The sequence below is a fragment of the Leopardus geoffroyi genome, chromosome C3, assembly GCF_018350155.1.
Source record: "Leopardus geoffroyi isolate Oge1 chromosome C3, O.geoffroyi_Oge1_pat1.0, whole genome shotgun sequence".
Classification (NCBI taxonomy): Eukaryota; Metazoa; Chordata; class Mammalia; order Carnivora; family Felidae; genus Leopardus; species Leopardus geoffroyi.
In genome coordinates this window covers 58,784,785-58,805,607 of record NC_059338.1, presented here as the reverse complement: position 1 = coordinate 58,805,607, position 20,823 = coordinate 58,784,785, and the positions used below count along the sequence as shown (strand labels likewise).

Here is a 20,823-nt window from a genome sequence, read left to right as displayed (position 1 = left end):
ACTTGGCAGCTCCAGAGAGAGGGTTTGAAATGATGATGAAGTCAGGTGAATTTTTTTGTGGTTTTTGTTTTCTTAGCAAAGCTTGATGTATACGTAGTCTCTTCATGGTAAATTGTTTTGAATTGTAAAATAACAAACTTTATGGGTGCACAGTAATTCTTTATATTGCTTAAAGCATTGCTGTTATGCCATCAATAAATACGGTATATGTCTATACCTAAAAAGAAGGCACTGTGCCACTGAGCATCCCAATTTATTCGTCAGTGAATACCATCCTGCTCGGTGCTAGAAAATTTCCTAGGAAGAACCTAGCATTGGGAGACTGTGATGATACTTGAATTGTTTGCTAAATCTTAACTGCCAGTCGGCTGACTGAATAAAATTCTTTATAAGTAGAGAACTTGGTAACAAGATGTTAATATCTCTGGCACGATTGATTCAGGAAACAACCAAATTTGCACCTTTATACTCCAGGTAAACGAGGCTAGAAGTCGTCGGGGGGTTTGTGTAATTTGCTGCCAGCGTCAACAAGAGACACAGAATTCTTTGTGCCGCCACCATCAAGTCAGCAGCCCTTGCGTCTCTGCCTTGCCTTCGGTTGTGGTGAAGTCGTTCTGGACCTATTTAGAGCCGCTTCCTCTGCTTACCACTGCAGCTCGTCTCTGGGGCTGCTCGGGGACAGCATTCTTGCATTTGCCCCCTTCTCTTCATGTGTCCTCTTTCTTCCTTCCCTCAGTTAAACATTGCTCATCAGCACACAGACATATGTGTTATTTCCCAAACTAAACAAACTTCCCTGGGCTCTTTATCCCCCCCCCCCCCCCCCCCCCCCCCCAGCCATCGTCCAATCTCTCTGTTCCCTGTTAGCAGCAAATCATCTGGAAAGAGTATATGTGTGCCTTGTGTCTCTACTCCATTACCTCCTCTTTCTCTGGAACCTGTTCCAGTCGCGTTTTGGCCCCTGTGATTTCTGCTGAAATAGCTTGTCAAGATCATGAATGACTTCCAAGGTGCAAAAGCCAGTGGTTAATTCTAGGTGTCTTTTTTGTCATAGTAGCAGCATTTGACACAGCTGCTCCCTCCAACCTCCTCACTGGCTTCTCCTTCCTACTCACGGCTTCTCCTTTCTATTAAACGCTGCAGTGTCCCAGAGTTCAGTTCTTAGACTTCTTTATTCTCACTTGCACTTGCAGTAGCTTCAAGTCACATCACCAGCGACATCCAATTTATTAGTGAATTCTAGAGTGTTACAGTCAGTCCCTACTCAAGTTCTCCACTGAGCTATCTGTTAGTTCTCCTCTTCCCTCTGCTACTACCTGCTGCTTCATTTTTCCCCGTCACAATAAATGACAAACTCTTCTTTTTCTTGTTACGTAGGCCCAGAATTTGGGGATCATTCTGCATCTAAACTATCAGTAAATTCTTCTGCCATTGCCTGTGATATGTCCCCCACCCAGACACACCTCCTCCTCTGAGCATTTGCACTCGCTCTTCCCTCCACCTGGAACGTTTCCTCCAGGCACCCATGTGGTTTTCTGCCTCAGTCCTTGAGGTCTCTGTTCAAAAATCATCTTATGAGAGAAGCCTCCCTCGGTGATCATACGGAAAACAACCCCTCCTCCGCTATCTCTGTTCCCCTCATCTTACCCTGTCCAATTTACTTCACAGCAATTGTCCCTGCTTTACACGAGCACCTACGTGTGTATTACATATATGTGTGTGATGTGAGTTCACTGATGTCTTTCTTCCTTTCGGAACATACACTCCACATGAATAGGGACTATTTTGTTCAGTGTTTTATTTCTCTCCCGAGCCTAAAACGATGCCTCATACGTAGTAGGCACTCAAATGTATCTGCAGAATTCTATGTTATATTTCTACTTTTATCTATGACCGCTGCTTTAAGAAAATATTGAAGATTATGTAAATATTTTTTAGGTGAAAAAAAGTAAATGACAATTCTATTCAGCCTGAAAACTATGTAACTTTGACTTTTTTAAAGAGCCCTCCATTAATAAATTCCAAGAACTGTTTACAAATACATAACTTTTTCATAATTTTAATTGAATTTTCCTTATTATCTGATCGAAGTTAGCAATTTTGTATATAGATTAGATAACTGATAGTTACTGATTTTTCGTAATATCATTTTGTTATAGAAAGATGAAATTAGTGACGAAAGGAATATTTTTAAATGTTTTGCTTACGGAAGACTTTATTTTCATTCTATTTAGTTACTTAAATATCCTTCGAGACTATATGTGTGTAATTCATTTCATTGTGGTTAAATAGACGCATTTGAATACGTAAGTGTGTATAGTGTATCTCCTAATGTGATGATCAGTAATTTCTTTCTCGTGAGTAATTTGTTTTTAATATTCCTCCATGAGACGTGTTTTCTTTATACCCTTCTCTCTTTAATATGTAACAGATTCTTACCATTTCGTCTCTTATTACTATCTTTTCACCTTTTTTTTTTTTCCCTATCTGTGTCAGAATTTTTAAGGGGGCCTGAGATAGCTTTGCTCCGTAAGCGCCTGCAACAACTGAGGCTTAAGAGGGCCGAACAGCAGAGGCAGCAAGAGCTGGCTGCGCGTGCCCAGCAGCCTCCTTCCGGTCAGTCTTCTCACGAGGGCTCTTCCCAGGACCCTCGTGCCTCAGGTTATTAACGTCAAGTGTCCTCGAGCGGCTGGTAGAGTTGGTGTCTTAACACTGCTGCTGTGTAACAAGACGCTGCCCTGCCCTTCAGAAAGAGCTGATGGCGCTTACGGCTTCTCCCCGCCTTTGTCGCATCCGGCGCTCCCCGTCGCGGCTAGAGGAACACGGGCGGCAGCGGTGTTGGCCGGAGAGCTGAATGTAGAATAATCCGTTATTTGGTTTGTGACATTTCTGCAAAGGGGCAGATGTTTATTACGTGTACGCTAATGAGCTACTTTCTAATAACCTAGTGAATTCAGAGCCTGCTTTGGCATTTCTATTGAAATTTCATACATGCTGAAATGATACCTGTGTTTATTGGCCCCTAGCCCTTCCTCTTCTTCTTCTGTTGTTTCTCCTTTGAACATTAGCCAGTATTCCTGGGAAGATAGTAGTGCTAGATTTTAGAATTACGGTGTCGTTTGGCCAGCTAGCCTGCTGACTCAGTCATCCTCTTCTGTGATTATTTGCAAGTTTTCAGTATCTGCCTACTTATTCCTTGTGTACATAATCAACTCTCTGATATATAGGACAACAAAAATACTCTACAGTCTCCTGCCAGAATAGTCTTATGCTATAAAACTCATGGGAGTTTTATGACCGTGATAATCCGTGCCACTCTCTCTTTCTTTGAGCATTTTAATGGCCCAGTTCTTTCATGGCCAGGAAGCTCACGATAGTCCACAAATGTTTGTGGGAAGAATTATATAGCATAAAACAGTTTGCCAGTTTAATTCTTTCAAGGTGGATGATAGGTATTATATAGCCTGTCCTAGAGTGCTACGTAGTAGGTGCTGTGCAAATCTTTGTTTAGGAACTAAGTGTGTCCAGGGTCTCCCACAAATGAGATTATGATACTTTGATGTACTACTTTGTTTTGCCACCCTGCAGAGGTGGGGTATTCGTTACTTTGAGAACTCTGATTTAATTACTTGGAATTCATTTACATATTGGTAGAACTTAGCAACCTCCACTTTATAAATAGCTGTTCTACCGTGTGCTGATAACAGAAGCACATTATATAATACCGTGGTGAAACAAAATAGGTTTAAGTAACTGCAATATAGGTGTGATGTTTGGAACAGATTCCGAGCCTCATTTTTAATTGAGTGTTGTCAGCCAAGGAAAGACGTCTCTGACCATTTTTTTTTCCTGTACTTAAAACTGACTGGAAAACTTGATTAAATGACAGTCATGACATTTAATCATGAGACATTTTGCTATGATTTTGTGCTGTGCATAAAACTCTAGCTGAAGTGTTTCAAAAGTAAAAATTTTGCAACATAAAAACCAATAAGGAAGTTAAAGTGTTCCTACATATATTTAAATATTTTTAAAATACTGAAATTTAGCAGGTGACAAACCAAATATTAAAGTGAGTTTGAGTATAAAATAAAACTGTCTACATTAGCAGGAAAGAAATGTACATTGTAGACATTAGAACAATATTTTTTAGATTCATCCTTTCATATATAGCTTACCAGTTTGAATTGAAACAGATTTTTTTTAAAAACAATAAGCTTTAGAGTGATTATGTAGTCTCTGAAATAAGATGCTGTTTACCAACTCTGAGATTTCTTATTAAGTAGTATCTAGTTTGGTAATCAGTCTATTTGTGGTAATCTTTAAAAAGTAGACACCTTGCCCATTTTGAGGTTGAGAAACGTGTTATCTTTACTTTGTTGTGTTTTGTTGAGTTTTTTTTTTTTTAATGTTTATTTTTGGGAGACAGAGAGAGAGAGAGAGAGTGCATGCACGAGTGGGAGGGCAGGCAGAGAGAGAGGGAGACAGAATCTGAAGTAGGCTCCATGCTGCCAGCGCAAAGCCCGATGTGGGGCTCGAACCCACCAACCGTGAGATCATGACCTGTGCTGAAGTTGGATGCTCAATCAACCTAGCCACCCAGGCCCCTCTACTTTGTTTTTTAACAGCCTATTGGGCCCTGAAGCTGTCTTACATGGTCAATATTAGAGACCCTTAGGGCTAACAGTCAGTGTGTATTGCTCCCTTCACCATAAGGTAAAATACTTCCTCTGTATCACATGCTTTTTTTTTAAGTTTATTTATTTATTTTAAGAGAGACAGCATGAGTGGGGGAGAGTTAGAAAGAGAGAGGGAGAGAGCATCCCAAGTAGGCTCCGTGCTGTCAGCGCAGAGTCTGATGTGGGGCTCGAACTCATGAAACTGCAAGATCATGACCTGAGCCGAAACCAAGACTTGGACGCTTAACCAACTAAGCCACCCAGGCGTCCCTCATCTGCTTTTAACATAGCATTCATACGAGACATCTGAGACCCTAAGAAGTCTAATCTTGACATGCCCTGTGTTCATTTGATAACGCTACTTTTACTCTGTCCTCACATGTCATAAGAACACTATTTGGTAATTAAATAAGGAAAAGTTAAATAATGCATAGTTTGTTACAGAGGATGACTAATAAAAATCTGTATGTTCTGTCCATGTAGTAAATTTTTGATATGAGGAAAAATGAATAAACTTAATACAGAATTCATCTTTTTAGAACACACAAATTATAAAAATACAGAACAGGAATTCAATTTATGAAATTCAACAAGGAGATAGATTTTATTTGAATGACAGTTATTTTATTTTATTTTAAATAATTTTATTCATTTTTGAGACACACACACACACACACACACACACACACACACACACACACATAACGTGAGCAGGGGTGGAGCAGAGAGAGAGGGAAGCACAGAATCCGAAGCAGGCTCCAGGCTCCAAGCTGTCAGCACAGAGCCCGAATTCATGGGGCTCCAATTCACGAACTGTGAGATCATGACCTGAGCCTAAGTCAGACGCTTAACCGACTGAGCTACCCAGGCGCCCCTTGAATAACAATTATTAAAACATGTTCTTAAACTTAATGATTAGGTACAATATTGTCTGTGTATTGTGGACATTAATTGATCCATCATAGCTAATTTCTAAAAATTTCATTTTTCAAAGTCAGAATATATTACTTTAAAATATTTTTATTGGGGCGCCTGGGTGGCGCAGTCGGTTAAGCGTCCGACTTCAGCCAGGTCACGATCACGCGGTCCGTGGGTTCGAGCCCCACGTCGGGCTCTGGGCTGATGGCTCAGAGCCTGGAGCCTGTTTCCGATTCTGTGTCTCCCTCTCTCTCTGCCCCTCCCCCGTTCATGCTCTGTCTCTCTCTGTCCCAAAAATAAATAAACGTTGAAAAAAAAAATAAATAAAATAAAATAAAATATTTTTATTTTTCTAAACTAAAAAGTGCCTTTTATTTCCTAGGCTTTTAAAAAAACATCATAACTTATTTCTAGGCTTTCAGTGATTTTTTTTTTTTTTTTCAATCATAAAGAGGTGAATTTGCCTTCATCAGATTACTGGTTGGATTCTTGTCCTGGCCTTATGACTAGATGAGCTCGGACTGATCATTTGGCTGCTTTGTGTCTCAGTTTCCCAATTACTGATTTATTTAGATAGTGTGGCCTGCCGTAATTTACAGAGATGACATAAGTATGGGGTAGACAATATGGTATAACATTTTTGTATTCCTAAGTAGAGCAGTACACATAATAATGGGCTGTCTTAATTATAATATCTTCCACTTACCACCTCACAATTACCTCCTATCACAGCCATACACAGTTGACAGCATTCAGGGTTTTGAATGAGCTCTAAAGACGAATGCCCTAAACAGCTATGGCAGAGACAGTCAGCATATTGCTGATTTTAAACCCGACTCTTTTTTTCCATTTCAGGTCCTTTGAAGTCATGGGTTGCTGGCTCCTGCTCAGAGTGACAACACCCTGTGGAGTCTGCTGTACTGGCTCGACCACCACAGAGCCCCACTGGAGCATGGAGCCAGCCTAGAGGGGGTCAGGTAGGAACTGTTTTTTCACTTTATGGCACGGTTTTGCTGATTGGAAAAGAAAAAAAGTAATTTTTATACCCCGAGAGGGTATACAATATTGGTGATTATTTTTGAAAAAGGGCTTTTCAAAACTGAGCCATATTGGAAAAAATCAGCACTTACCCGATCCTGTGCAAGCAGGCTCTACACAACATCTAGTCCCCACTGTCCGTGACAACAGTCACGTGTAGCATTTCTCAGATGGATGCATTTGATCCTTGTTTTACTGTTTATAGCATAAGCTGTAGTTAGTAACTCAGATATGATGTCAGTCTCGTTCTATAAGCATCCGTGGCTACATTGAATGACAGAATCTGGGCACACCAGTGATGAATGTCTTAGAACTTCAGTCATGGGAACACGTTCCATATTTTTCAGAACAGCTTCCTATCATTATTTTTCATTCAATATCATGTTTCTGAATAAGAGGCAAGTAATAGTAACATTAATTGACCCTTTCCTATGTGCTAAGTAGTTTACATGGATCATCTCATTAAGTCTTCATAAGAATAGTATGTGGTAGATACTGTGATTATTCCCATTTTACAGATGGAGAAACTGAGACATAGAGACGTTAAATGAGTTGTCCAGGGTTACGGTATTACTGAGTGGAAAAGCCAGAATTGAACCCAGAAGTCTGGCTGACTCAGAGGGTAGAGCATGCGACTCTTGATCTTGGAGTCTTGAGTTCGAGCCCCATGTTGGGTTTGGAGCTACTTAAAAATAAAATAAAATAAAAATCTTATTAAAAGACTATAATTCCTTATTTTTGTCTACACTGGAGAAAATTCTGATGTCAAGGGGCTAAAGAGTTTTTTCGAGACCAAAACACAAATTTTTTGGAAATACACAGAAATTGGCCATGAGACACCTTGAGCTTAGCATTGAATGAGTTTAGCCTAAAGCTTATCTCTACCTTAAAACTAATAATTCTAAACACTTGCAATAAGTGAACCAACCATATTGCATTTTGTAATAAATTATTATGAGACCATATGATCTGATTTTTTTTTTTTTAATTTTTTTTTTTTTCCAACGTTTATTTATTTTTGGACAGAGAGAGACAGAGCATGAACGGGGGAGGGGCAGAGAGAGAGGGAGACATAGAACCGGAAACAGGCTCCAGGCTCTGAGCCATCAGCCCAGAGCCCGACGCGGGGCTCGAACTCACGGACCGCGAGATCGTGACCTGGCTGAAGTCGGACGCTTAACCGACTGCGCCACCCAGGCGCCCCTGATTTTTTTTCTTTAAAGTTTATCTTAGAGCAAGCACACAATGGGAGGGTCAGAAGGAGAGACGGGGGGGGGGGGGAGGGCGGGGGGGGGGAGAGAGAGACAATCCTAAGCAGGTTCCACACCATCAGCGCAGAGCCCAATGTGGGGCTCGAACTCACAAATTGTGAGATCATAACCTGAGCCAAAACCAAGAGTCAAATGCTTAACCGACTGAGCCACCCAGGCGCCCTAGTCTGATTTTTATTATGTAATGGGTGCTTTCTGGAAGATATTTATTTCACAGCCAAATGGGGTAGAACATGCAAACATACTGACACAATCAGCATTGAACTAATTTTATTGTGTTAATATTTGGAAGTACTTCTGTAAGTTAGAAGTTATGGGTACTGTATTTATGAATATCTAGTGGTATGAAAACATGTCACTTCACATGTTTATGTGCCAGGAAAATAACCCTTCCAAAAAACAGCTGCATGGTGCCCAAGATTGAAAATAGAACAAAACAATGATCAAGAAGGATTTCTTCTTAAAGATTGGTTTTTCAAGATGGAAGGAACAACAAATAATTCCCCAGCTACGTACAGTATTGTGACAGATATAAAACCAGTGAGGAAACCCTTTTCATTTAATACTATTTTAATGTAAACTTTTTAAATACCTTAAATCATTAAAGAGATTGAAAATATATAATTTTGAGGAGATAATAGCATTCTAGATCTTTCATTAATGGGTTTTTTAGAGACATACTCTTTCCTAAATTTTTATCTATCAAATTAAATAAGATGGTCTTTATTTCATAAGATTTGTACATTCCATAATGTTTGTGGAAAAATTTAATATTTGAAAAAAAGATTACCTAGAGAGCTGACAGTTTTCTGAGTGTTCTTAGTTATAAATGAGAGTACAATGAAATGTAGAACAAACACAAATATAACAAAAAATATTTCATGAAACGCTTTCTAGGAGGATTTTCTAATACTTCACTGTGATTCAAATTTTTGTTCAGCTTTTCTTTAAGGAATACAGTTTTGGTCTTCTAAAAACCATCTTATCTGTTCTTGAAAAACAACATAGGTAGGAATGTTGTATCTATCCCTGAAATGGATAAATGAGAAGAAACCTTAGAAAGGAAAGCAAAGCATGGAGAGATTCAGGAACTGATTGAAATCCTATCATTTCTTCTTTCTTTTTTGTGTTGTGCAGATTTGTTGAACTGAATGTTCTTTTTTTTTTTTTTTTTTTTTTATTTATTTTAAAAAAATTTTTTTTTTTTTCAACGCTTATTTATTTTTGGGACAGAGAGAGACAGAGCATGAACGGGGGAGGGGCAGAGAGAGAGGGAGACACAGAATCGGAAACAGGCTCCAGGCTCTGAGCCATCAGCCCAGAGCCTGACGCGGGGCTCGAACTCACGGACCGCGAGATCGTGACCTGGCTGAAGTCGGACGCTTAACCGACTGCGCCACCCAGGCGCCCCCATGAACTGAATGTTCTGATGAAGAGGTGATAAGTAAGGATAAGCCAAAGCTATCATTCAGATGATGATCATGCGTTATCCAAATCTAGTAATTCAAAAGTCTCTGAGCAAACGTATCAGAAGGTAGACGATTTAAAGTTGATAGAAGTGGTCCTAGTGGCAAGATTTAGACTGTTAAATGTACAAATTGAAGCAATCAGGATATACTGAAAAACTTTTCTTAGCTATTAAGTTAAGGACGCTCTCAACTCAAGATATTTTATCTACTTTTGGGGAATAAAATGCCATTATGAATAGAAACTGGTGACTATCCAAAAGTGCAAGGTTTTTGTCTTGTTAACATTTGCTAAGTACTGGAACACAGGATATTAGAAACTAGGAATTAATCTTACATTTTGGGGGGAGCTGTGCTTATTATCCACATATTCTAGCCCCATTGGGACACTGGAACCCAAGCCAGGACTTAGTAGCCACCTCCTATTCCCTGGTGCCTTGCTTAAGTTACTAGGTCCCTAGGATGGCCAGGAAGAAAGAAGCTTAGATCTAAAAATGTCACACGGCTAATTATTGTCAGAACCAGGTTTAGAATCAAAACTCACTAACTCCAAACCAGTGCTCTTTCCATTTTATCATGCTGCCTTTTCCAAACAATAGAACCCATTTATAGAACAAATTCTTACACAGAAACTCAGCGCATCAAAAGGATGAAAAATTAAATGTTTTATTTGAAGCCGGGGTGGAAAGCACGAAGCCCAGACTGGCAAGCCTGTTCCTTTCCTCTCTTTTCCTTTTCCCACCAGGCCCCTAAAAACTAAGGCTTCCACAGACTACAGTTTTAATATGCACAACATATCTTAGAGTTTTTAAAATTATCTGTGTTTCTGTCATGGCGATTACTTCATTGAAGTTTTCTCTTACAAACCATTTTCTTTGTCTCACGTCTTCACTTGAGCTCCTGTTTCAGCTCAAGGTGCAATACCCACCGTCTAGCAGAGTGTAGTGAGCATCTCATTTCATGCTTTGAATCCTCCAGTCCAGAACGAAAGCCATCTGTAAGGGGCCAGAAAGGGGTTTAAGAAGGGGAAGGAGTCTTCCGTCTAGTGAAAGAGATAACTCTAGTTCTGTTTTATCTACCTTGTACCTTGTGCCTGTGCTAAGTGAATTTGACAAAAGGTATATGCATGGAAGCAGAAGAATATTTCCTCAGCTCATTCTTAGTTTGCTAAGTGCTTGCGTGGAATAACCTGTCTGAAGCACATGGCCCCGCTTACTCACTGCTTGGGAAATATACCACAGTACTTACTTCTGTTCTCTGCCCTTATACATTTGTTTCTTAAGCTTAGAGTTGATCATGACATTGCTGTGCAGTTTTCTGCTGCTTACTTTTAAGTTGAAATCTCATTTTTGTTTCAGATTCTCCTTCTTCTGTGGTTAACAAACAGCTCGGATCCATGTCACTTGACGAGCAGCAGGGTGCGTGCAACAGGAGATGCGCTATGCCCATCCACCCATAGTTTTATTGCGATGCATAAACCAATCTCTCTCTCTCTCACTTTTTCGTAGCATTTCGTTTTGATTATGGTCTAACAGTCAGTATTTTGTGGGCTAAATTGCCCTACGTGGTATTGTGCATAAAGGTCCTCCTTGGCCTGTGCGGATTATTTTCTACGTAAACTCAGTTTATTTCTACCTTTGGCCCCTTATGCCATCTTGAAATTCTCTTTTTATAACAATATTGTAATGGATATAAGCTATATCTGCCTTTAAAAGCTGAGGTGTCATAAAACTGTGTAGAACTGTGGGGTGAGGTTACCATATTACCTAGTGGCTGACCTAGAAAAGGTTATTTGAACATACTATTATTCTGTATTACCAAATGACTATGGTAATATGTCACTTATCCAGTGGTCAGACTACTGATAGCTTTAACTATAAGGAATACAATTATGATCTCATTCTGTAGGGAAAATAGTGTCCACAGGTACTTGGCACGTGTGAAGTAGGAGAGTATAACATCAGCTTGAAAGCTCTGAGCACAGCCTGATGAGCCAGGTGACTTATTTTTCAAGCTTTATTACTAGCACATCAATCAAGGACAGCACAGAGATGGATTGGTAGAGGAAGACATTCTGACCATGAGAAGGGGAAGCTGAAAAGAAGGATGGAAAGAGAAAGACTCTAAAAACGAAACAAACAGGCCGTTCAGAATTAGGGAAAGCAACTTTACTGTTGTACCTCCGAATTCCCTGGGTTATTCTAAATGTATTGTGATGCAGCTGGTAGAAACCAATGATGTGAAGTTGTCCGGGATAACTTAAATAATACTTTTCTCTAAGAAGACAGATGCATCCTCTCTCTACTATATTTTATAAATATGTTTCCAAAAAATTGGGAAAAAATAACTTAGCTCTAAGGCCATAAGCTATTAGTTGGCTGAAAGTTGACACGTATAGGGTGCCTCATTTGCCAATTGTATTTGGGAACTTCAATGTTATTGAAGTACCTGTTTAGTGTGAAACAGATCTGATTTTAGCAGTCTTCCTGGAGACATATTCAGAAACTAATTTTAAAACAAATTACTTCTGATCTTAAATTATTCTTTCTAGACCTGAGATGACCACTATTGCTGTGGGTGTTTCTGTTCTTGAGACTGCATGAATGATGAATGAGTTGGTAAATGAAATTTGAGAACTAAGAAATTAAGCATGTTTTGTCTGTATGCATTTATTGTAAAGGTATTAACAGTGAAGAATAATTCCCTTAAGGTAAAGTACAATTATATCACCATGTTATAATATATTGTACTACTGTTTAAAACTGCTCTCTAATCAAAAATCTTTTTTGTAAGGATATATGAATGCAAATAGTGTATCACTACCAGAGAGTTGTGGCCAGATTCATATTCTGTTAATCACATAGAGTAATTTCCATAGATTATATTGAATATTTTATTCAGTTAAATTGGTACTTAATTTACATATGGTATGGAATATGGCAGAAAGAGACGAAGAAAGGATAACTCGCAGATTTTTGGCATCAATGCCTGGGTGAATGATGATGCCACTTAACTAAGGTAAATTAGTCTTGAGGCAGAAATCAAGAGGTTCTTTGTTTTTTGGCCATGTCAACTATGATATGCCTGTTAGTCATATAAGGAGAGGTGTTATATAAAAGGGCAAATACTGAGTAGGTTTGGCAGAAGCTATATCGTATTAGACTATCATCAATGAACTGTGTAATTAGAAACGTTCTAATGATGAACAGTATATCCAAATGAATTAAACCCTGAGCTTTTTTTTTTTTACATGCCTTTTTGTTTAGCAGGATTACATCCTTTTTTTTTTTTTTTTTAGGTTTATTTATTTATTTTTGAGAGAGAGAATGCGGGAGGGGGAAGGGGCAGAGAGAGAGAGGGAGAGAGAATCCCAAGCAGGCTCCGTGCTGTCAGCATGGACGCGGGGCTTGATCTCCCGAACCGTGAGATCATGACCTGAGCCGAAATCGAGTCAGACACTTAACCGACCGAGCCACCTAAGGGCCCCAGGATTACGTCATTTAAAAAGTACTGGGGACTTCTACATTACAGGCTTATATTACCTAAAAATAACTTCTGTAAACATTAAGAGAAACTGCCCACCACGATCTTTCTCATCTGGACTAATATGATAACCTCTCAGCTGGGTTCCTCATACCCACTCAGGCTGCAGCCTGTTCCCAGCAACAGCCAGAGTCAACTTTTAAAAACAAATCTAATCATGTCCTTCATCTACCTAAAACTTTTTAATTGTGTCCCTTTGCCCTTCAAAACAACCCAAGTCCATACTGTAGACTTGACCCGGCCCCTGTCTCCCCAAACTTATCTCAGGCCACCCTTCTCTCACTTACTAAGCTTTTGACAGATAGGTCTGCTTTTAGTTCTTCTAGCACTCTCTACTCCTTTCCCTCTCAAAACTCTTATGTATGCTATTTCCTCTACCAAAAGTCCTTTTCTCCTACAGCAGCTTTCTACCTATCAAATCTCAGAAATTCCTTTCTTAAAAATAATATGACATTTTTTTTTTTTTTTTTTTTTTAGAAAGAGAGAATCTTATTTTTTTTAACGTTTATTTATTTTTGAGACAGAAAGAGACAGCGCATGAATGGGGGAGGGTCAGAGAGAAGGAGACATAGAATTGGAAACAGGCTCCAGGCTCTGAGCTGTCAGCACAGAGCCCGACGCGGGGCTCAAACTCACAGACTGCGAGATCATGACCTGAGCCGAAGTTTGCCGCTTAACCGACTGAGCCACCCAGGTGCCCCGATAATATGACATTTTAATTTGAAGTAATTCTCCCCTCTTACTCTCTTTGTGACCTGTTTTCCTTCATTGCATTTGTCACAATTTGTAATCATACAGTTTGAGGATTTGTTTCATCCCTGTATTCTCTAAATGTTGTTTTCATCGACTCTAATACACTATGATACAGATATGCCTAATACCATATCTGTTATACAGTCAACAATAAATATCTGCTTAAATGAGTAACTAAATGACTTTATTAAGTAGTGGGATGCCTTAGGAGAAGCAGAACCAGATTTATGTATTGGAAAGATGATTTTGGCACGATTATAGATGGTTGATTGGAAGGGGTTAAGATTGAAAACTGCAAGACCATGTAAGGGGCTGTTGTAATAGTCCAGGTGAGAGACGCTCTGGGGTCCAATCTAAGGTAATTAGAGGTAGGAAATGAGAAAAATGGACAGATTTTGTCAATATTTGAGAGACAGAATTGATGGCACCTTGAGACTGAGTGGTTAAAAATGAATGAGAGAACCATATCCAGGTATCTTGATAGGATAATGGAGAGCGATACCATCAACCAAGATGGGGATTTCCGGAGAAACAGCTGGTTATAGGGGGAGAAGATACATGAGATTTTCTTGATATGTTTAAGTACACTGAGCTATCCAAATTGAGAAATCTTACGGACAGATAGATGGATATATGTGTCTGGGAGTCACTGGAGAGGTCTGAGGGGGAGATAAAAATTAGGAATCATCAGTTTACAGATAGCAGTTGAAACCGTGGTAGTAGATGAGACTGTCGAGGAAACGAGGGTCAAGTGAAAAGGGGAGAGTGTACCCTGCAAGAGCAAGCAGAGGAGAGGATTCGGCCAAGGAGACCGGAAAGGAATGAGCAGAGGAACTGGCAGGGCAGAAAGAATGCCAAGTTCGGGGGGGGGGGGGGGGGGGTTGGGGGGGGGGAAGCAAAGTTCGAAGAGGAACTGCCCAGCAGTGACCTGTGAAGCGACGATGTCACGTCCGACAAAGACTGAGGGATGGTTTTGGGCTTTGGTCAGAGGCCGCTTACCCGTTGTTGCCGTGGCCTGGCAGTTTGAGTGGCGCGGTGGGGGCAGAAGCCAGACAGCAGTGGTTTGAGGAGAATGATTTTCTTTTGGAGGCGGAAACGTTAGCACGTAGATGACTCTTTCCATAAGCTCATTTAAGAATGCAAAGGTAGAGGAAAGGTAATGTCTGGGAGAGGGGTTGTGGTTTCCAAATGGAGCACGCTGATAAAATAAGAAAGAATCTTTGTCCGAGAGGTTAAAGGTGTAGGGAATAGTTGATGTCCCCTTAATGCTATTATTTCACGTTTTAATCTTTGTCAAGACTCTTGTGTTCCACTTTACCCTGTAGAACAGGAAAAGTAAAGTTCATAGGTTTTCTTTCTGAATATATCTCTAAGGATTATTTAATCATGTTTCAAGTTTCTTATTCATACTTTTAAAGAGACACTGTTACATTTTTTTAATTGATAATTCAGTTTCATACTTATTTGACAATGTTCATCTTACAAGCCCTGAGGTACTTTCACATTATTGTGTGATATCCCACCGTAGTCCATAGATTTCTTTATATGGGGGGATTACCAAGGATTAAAATGCTACTAATAAAAATTTAAAAATTGGGGTACCTGACTGGCTCAGTCAGTAGAGCATGGGACTCTTGATTTGGGGGTACTGAGTTTGAGCCCCATGTTGGATAGAGATTACTTAAAGTCTTAAAAAATTTTTTTTTTAATTGTAGTGGATTTGCTTCACTAAAAGACTTTTTTTTTTCTTTCAGTGTTTATATACACATTATTGCATTGGTTGGTCAGTCACTGTTTTTGTTTATCTTGAATTTTTGACAGAAGCACAACATTTTTTATTTTTTTTTATTTTTTTTATTTTTTATTTTTTTTAAATTTTTTTTTCAACGTTTATTTATTTTTGGGACAGAGAGAGACAGAACATGAACGGGGGAGGGTCAGAGAGAGAGGGAGACACAGAATCGGAAACAGGCTCCAGGCTCTGAGCCATCAGCCCAGAGCCTGACGCGGGGCTCGAACTCACAGACCGCGAGATCGTGACCTGGCTGAAGCCGGACGCTTAACCGACTGCGCCACCCAGGCGCCCCAACATTTTTTAAATAAAAGTATATTTAGGCTAAACCTTCAGAGTCATCAATGCAAGCTGCCTATTTGCTGGTTGCCCCAATAGTTCTTTTCTTTTATCAAAATATTTTCCTAAGAAACAAAATGTCAAGGAAATAAGTGTACAACATGCATATTGTTTTTATCCTATCGTAAAATACTTTCCAATATCCTGCAAATAGAGGGCTTTGTACACACATTGACAGCCTCTCTGTGCTAATTAGAAACTCCTTTTGAGTAAGCACAATGATACCTGTGCATTGTGTTTAGTTTGAACAGCGTTTTAATGAGTAGTTCTGGTGTTTCTTTTCATTTATATCTTTAATTATGTAATGCCTACTGTATCATAAGGAAAATAATCCTCTTCTGGCGTATATTTCTCGTGCCTACTTACATTATTAAAAGTAACACATTATTTTCTGTTAAAAATATTTAGGCCAGTGATATCCCCCTTTTAAAACAATGGAAGAAACCTATGACCTTAACTTTTAATTTTTGACGGAGTATAAGAAAATTGTTCTGCCTGGGTTTTAAAGTGTGGCCGTGACTAAAGCAAGTTGCTGTATATCCATTACAGTGACAATCATCCGGGAAGTTGATAATGCTGTTGCGTTTGAAACTTAGGCCTGTGGGCGATTGTGCACCTGCCAGACACCAATTTGTAGCTTTAGAAATACAAATTTCAACTCTCCACTGTGTATATGCACAAAAGCAGACTTCTTTCGATGTCCATAAGACGTTCACTTAGAGGATGAGACTTGTGGGTTACCAGGAACCAGTGAAACAGCTCTGACTGACTCCACTAGGGTAGGTGGGAGATGGGAAAATGGGACCTGTCATGCCTTCCCTTAAGGTCATACACTGTCACCAAATTACAGTTTCATTTTAGTAATTTCATGACAGTATTACTTCAAGTAGTATTTTAGATCTCCATTAAATGTACTTTGACAGTTCTAATTTTTGTTAAATAAATATCAAACTGCTGAAGCCTGCTGCAGTAATGGAAAGTACAAATTCAGTATTCATCATACTGGAGTATATTTGTAAATACTGTATCTTAAATTCTAAAAAAAAAAATGCTGGTGAACTTAGAGTTCATTCTAGATTTTTTATATTCCAAAAAATTAATTAGCACTTCGTTGCTTAGAAGGGAGCAGTTAGTCTCCCTTTCCTCAACTATTAAGTCTAGATTCTTCGTGTTAGTGATAACATTTGTTCTTTTGAAAGTTAAACCCTATTTCATTTTGAGCATATTTGTATGCTCACTCGTTCTCCTCTCCTGCTAACCAAATCAGTATCTGTCTGTATATCCAGTTAAATTGTTTTCTAACTCAGAACTGTGTATGATAAAAATAACTGACATTTATTGAGTTTTTAGTGTGTGACTGGCATTGTGTTAAGAATTTTACATGCACTATCTCATGTGTTCTTATACAACAAGTACTAATGTTATTCTTATTTACTGATGAAGAAACCCAGACTCCCAAGAAATATAGAAGGACAAGTGAAATAAGTGATGGAGCCATATTTGTATGTCTGTGTCATTAATTCAACTCATATTTAATTATCTGTTTACTTGTGGCAAGTACTGGGCTCACACTAGGATGCATGCTCCCTGTGCTGGGAACATAGTGTTGATTAGCAATAACAGTGTTAATAATCATAATAGAGTTGGTTAACTGTAATAATAACAATAGCAGACACACTTACATTGCATATTCTTTGTGGCAAACATTACTTTGAGCAATTTTTATTTCCTCATTTACTTAATCCATACCACGACCTTATACCATAGGTACTGTTACGCTCATTTTCCACAGGGAGATTAAGAAACTTGTCTGAGGTTACCCACTGTAAGTGTGCCTTAGTGTTATAAATGTGATCCAGCCCTAAGCCTGACTCTGCCATCTGTGATCACAACTACTCTGCTTTGCCTCATCTAACAGTAAAGACAGATGATGAAAAGATAACTCTAAGTGTGGTGAGTGTTATAAGAGAGGAAATAACAGGGTTCATTGGGGAACACGTAAAAGTGAGTCTTCATGTCTTCTGGTAGGGGGCTAAATACGGCATCCGTGAGGACAAGACACTTAAGCTGAGGTCTGAAGGAGGAGTATGAGTAAATTAGGTGAAGGGGAGTGAGTACAGGCAAGCAGGAACAGCATATGCAGAGGCTCCGAGATAGTCACGTTAGCATGACATGAGCGTCCCACTGTGGCTGCAGTGTTCCTTGGCTTCAAGAGATGGGTGGGGCCCAGATTGAGAAGGACCTTTGGGAAGTTTAAGGTTTGGGATTTTATTTTAAGAACAGCAGGAAGCTAAGGAAGGATTTAAAATAGAGAGTATGGACTGATCCATCTGGTTTGTCCAGAATAGAGTATGGAGATTTGACTAGAGACAGAATCACTTAGGAAGTTCTCCTGGTACTAACGTTTTGACCCGATTGATGATAGAAGTCTGGGGAGAGAATGAAGAGATTGAAGAAATATTTAGGCTATAGAATAAACAGGATTTGATAATAGTTGAATGAGGCAGGAGATTGAGGAGGAGTCCAGAATATAAGCTGCAGTAACCACTTTAGAATTTCTCTGTGGGGGTGGTTTAGTAATGGCAAGCTGGTTGGAGGGACCAGGATGAGAGTATGTGTCTTCACATATTTGTGGTTGTTTGGGGGAGTTACTGATGGAGATTAACAGATGACATTTCTGGCTGCTGTAAGGCTAACTCCCAAGTTTCGATTGAGCACAGTTAAGTGGGTAGACACATTCTTAAATAGGCAACCCTGGAAAAGGAATAAGGTATGGGAGGGGATGCGTAGAAGGAGGTGGGGATCGCAGACTTGCTTTTGAATATGTCGATTTTGAGTTTTCCATGTGAGAGACCCACGTCTGTTGGAAAAGGCTGTTGGGCAGTTGATTGCATGGATATGGGGCTTAGAAAAGGTGTTAGAGGGTCGCCTGGCTGGCTCAGTGAGTAGAGCATGTGACTCTTGGTCTCGGGGTCGTGAGTTGAAGCCCCACATTGGGCCTGAAACCTACTTAAAAAAAAAAACAGAAAAGAAACCCTTTTTTTTTAAAAAAAAAAGGAGGAAAAGATGTCAGAGCTAGAGAAATAAATGGGGAATTTTCTGCATATAGATAATAATTGAAGCCATAGAAGTAGATGAATTGACAAAGATGAATATAAAACGTGAGGGGAGAAAATACAGTATCTAAAACATCTCAGAAAAAAATCAGAAACATTCCAGAATTAAAGATTTTGCTAGAGGAGATACAAGAGACGAAGAAGGAACCAGAGAGGTCAGAGGTAGAGTAGACCACCAGTACAGTGTCATGAGATTGAGAGAAGAGAAATTCTCAGATACAGGAGAGCTGTGTATCTGAGTGCTGCTGATAGGTCAAGTAAATGGTTTCCAGAAATTCTCCACTAAATTAATCAGTGTGGAGGAGATTGATCAAATTAGAGCAGTTTCACAGGCTGGTAGAGACAGAGGCCACGGTAGACGAGGGGGTGAAGAAGTGGAGATGAGAAATAAGAAAAGCATTTCAAAAACATTTTTGTAATGTTTGTTTGTTTCTTTGTTTGTTTATTTTGAGAAAGAGACCAGGGAGGGGCAGAGAGAGAAAGAATCCCAAGCAGGCTCTGCACAGAGCCTGCCAATGCGGGGCTCCGAACTCACAAACCTTGGAGATCATGACCTGAGCCGAAATCAAGAGTTGGACACTTAACTGACTGAGCCACCAAGGTGCCCCAAGAAAAGCATTTCAAGACAATAAGCAAGGAAGACAGTAGCTGGAGGGGAAAATGGTTAAAGAGAGTGTTCTTCTGAGCTGTCTGCCTCGTTTGTTCATTTTCACCTGGAAGTCACATATTGATCTGTTTTGTGTGACAGGCAGGTTTGGATTTTTTAAGAGAGAATATTCCCGGGGAAACAGAAAAGAGAGATTCTGAGTAAGGATTTGGGGAGGGTTCTTGTGCCACATGGCGTGGGCATCTTTACCTGTTTCCTTCCTGTGTGTTCTCCTCAAGACTGAATGTGAAATAGGAATAGGGACTCTTATGAACAGAGAGCTATAAGGCTCACGGGTCTGCAGCAGGGGAAAGAGAGCCTAGGTAGCTGCTGCATTTCAGCCCAGAAATTGTAAACGTCACTGGGAATATGAAACCAGGCACAGTCTGAACCTACATGTATCCAAACTCATGTTTAGATTCAATTTACATTTCTGTGTTATGTCATGAAAAAGGTTCTTGGATTAAAATTAGTATAATTGATATAGAGGTTGAGTTTTGATTGTCAGGGAGATATTTTGGCTAGAATATTATTTCCAAAAGATTTTACAGAAGAGATTTCCTAAGAAATACCAGTTTTAAAGTTGTGCTTTCTTTGGTTTTGGCTTCCAGAACATCATTTATGTATGTAAAGTCAGATCGCACTAGTGATAACACTTATTTTTAGAATAAAATGCCTTGCCCCACAGTCATCTGTATGGTAGATAGGTGTTTTCTGTGAAGAATCTACTCCTAAAAGCAGTTTCTCCACTTTGAATCAGAATATGCCTTCTTATGCAAATGATTGGAAGAACTGGATATCCAGTAGTCTGAGGTCTGCAGAAAAATTATGGATTCCTGACCTATAAAATGGAAGTGTTTCAAATTGTTCTAAAAATTATATTTGAGAAATTTGCCTTCTCTTCTGTGCAAGTCAAGTAAGTTGGGAGCAAAATTTGAGAAGGTAGTTGAAACTTATTGATGTGTCTACATTTTTTTCAGAGAATTTCACCATATGTTTTGCTTCCTTTTAGATTTATTTATCTTTTTAATTTTTTTTAACATTTGACTTAATGGAATGAGAAGTGGCAAGAAGTTCATTGCAGGGGCGTCTGGGTGGCTCAGTGAGTTGAGTGTCCAAGTTCAACTCAGGTCATGATCTCACAGTTCATGAGTTTGAGCCCCGTATCGGGCTCTGTGCTGTCATCGCGGAGCCTGGAGCCTGCTTCTAGTGTCTCCTTCTCTCTCTCCCCCTCGCCTGCTCACGCTCTGTTTCTCTCTCTC

General features: G+C 39.5%; 1 protein-coding gene across 9 annotated transcripts in view; it reads left to right on the top strand.

Moving 5' to 3' along the window:
- The window catches only part of DCAF6 (DDB1 and CUL4 associated factor 6), a 135,093-nt gene that overhangs the window by 67,804 nt on the left and 46,466 nt on the right, over positions 1 to 20,823 (top strand). For 2 of the 9 annotated variants that reach the window (XM_045453035.1, XM_045453036.1), the window contains exons 11-12: positions 2,497 to 2,616; positions 10,731 to 10,790. The exons of 2 other annotated variants lie outside the window; for them this stretch is intronic. In XM_045453035.1, the coding sequence (XP_045308991.1) occupies positions 2,497 to 2,616; positions 10,731 to 10,790 (180 nt within the window). Of the gene's footprint in view, positions 1 to 2,496; positions 2,662 to 10,730; positions 10,791 to 20,823 lie in introns of all 9 variants that reach the window. 5 more of the 9 variants (XM_045453033.1, XM_045453034.1, XM_045453039.1 and 2 more) reach the window with 3 other exon arrangements.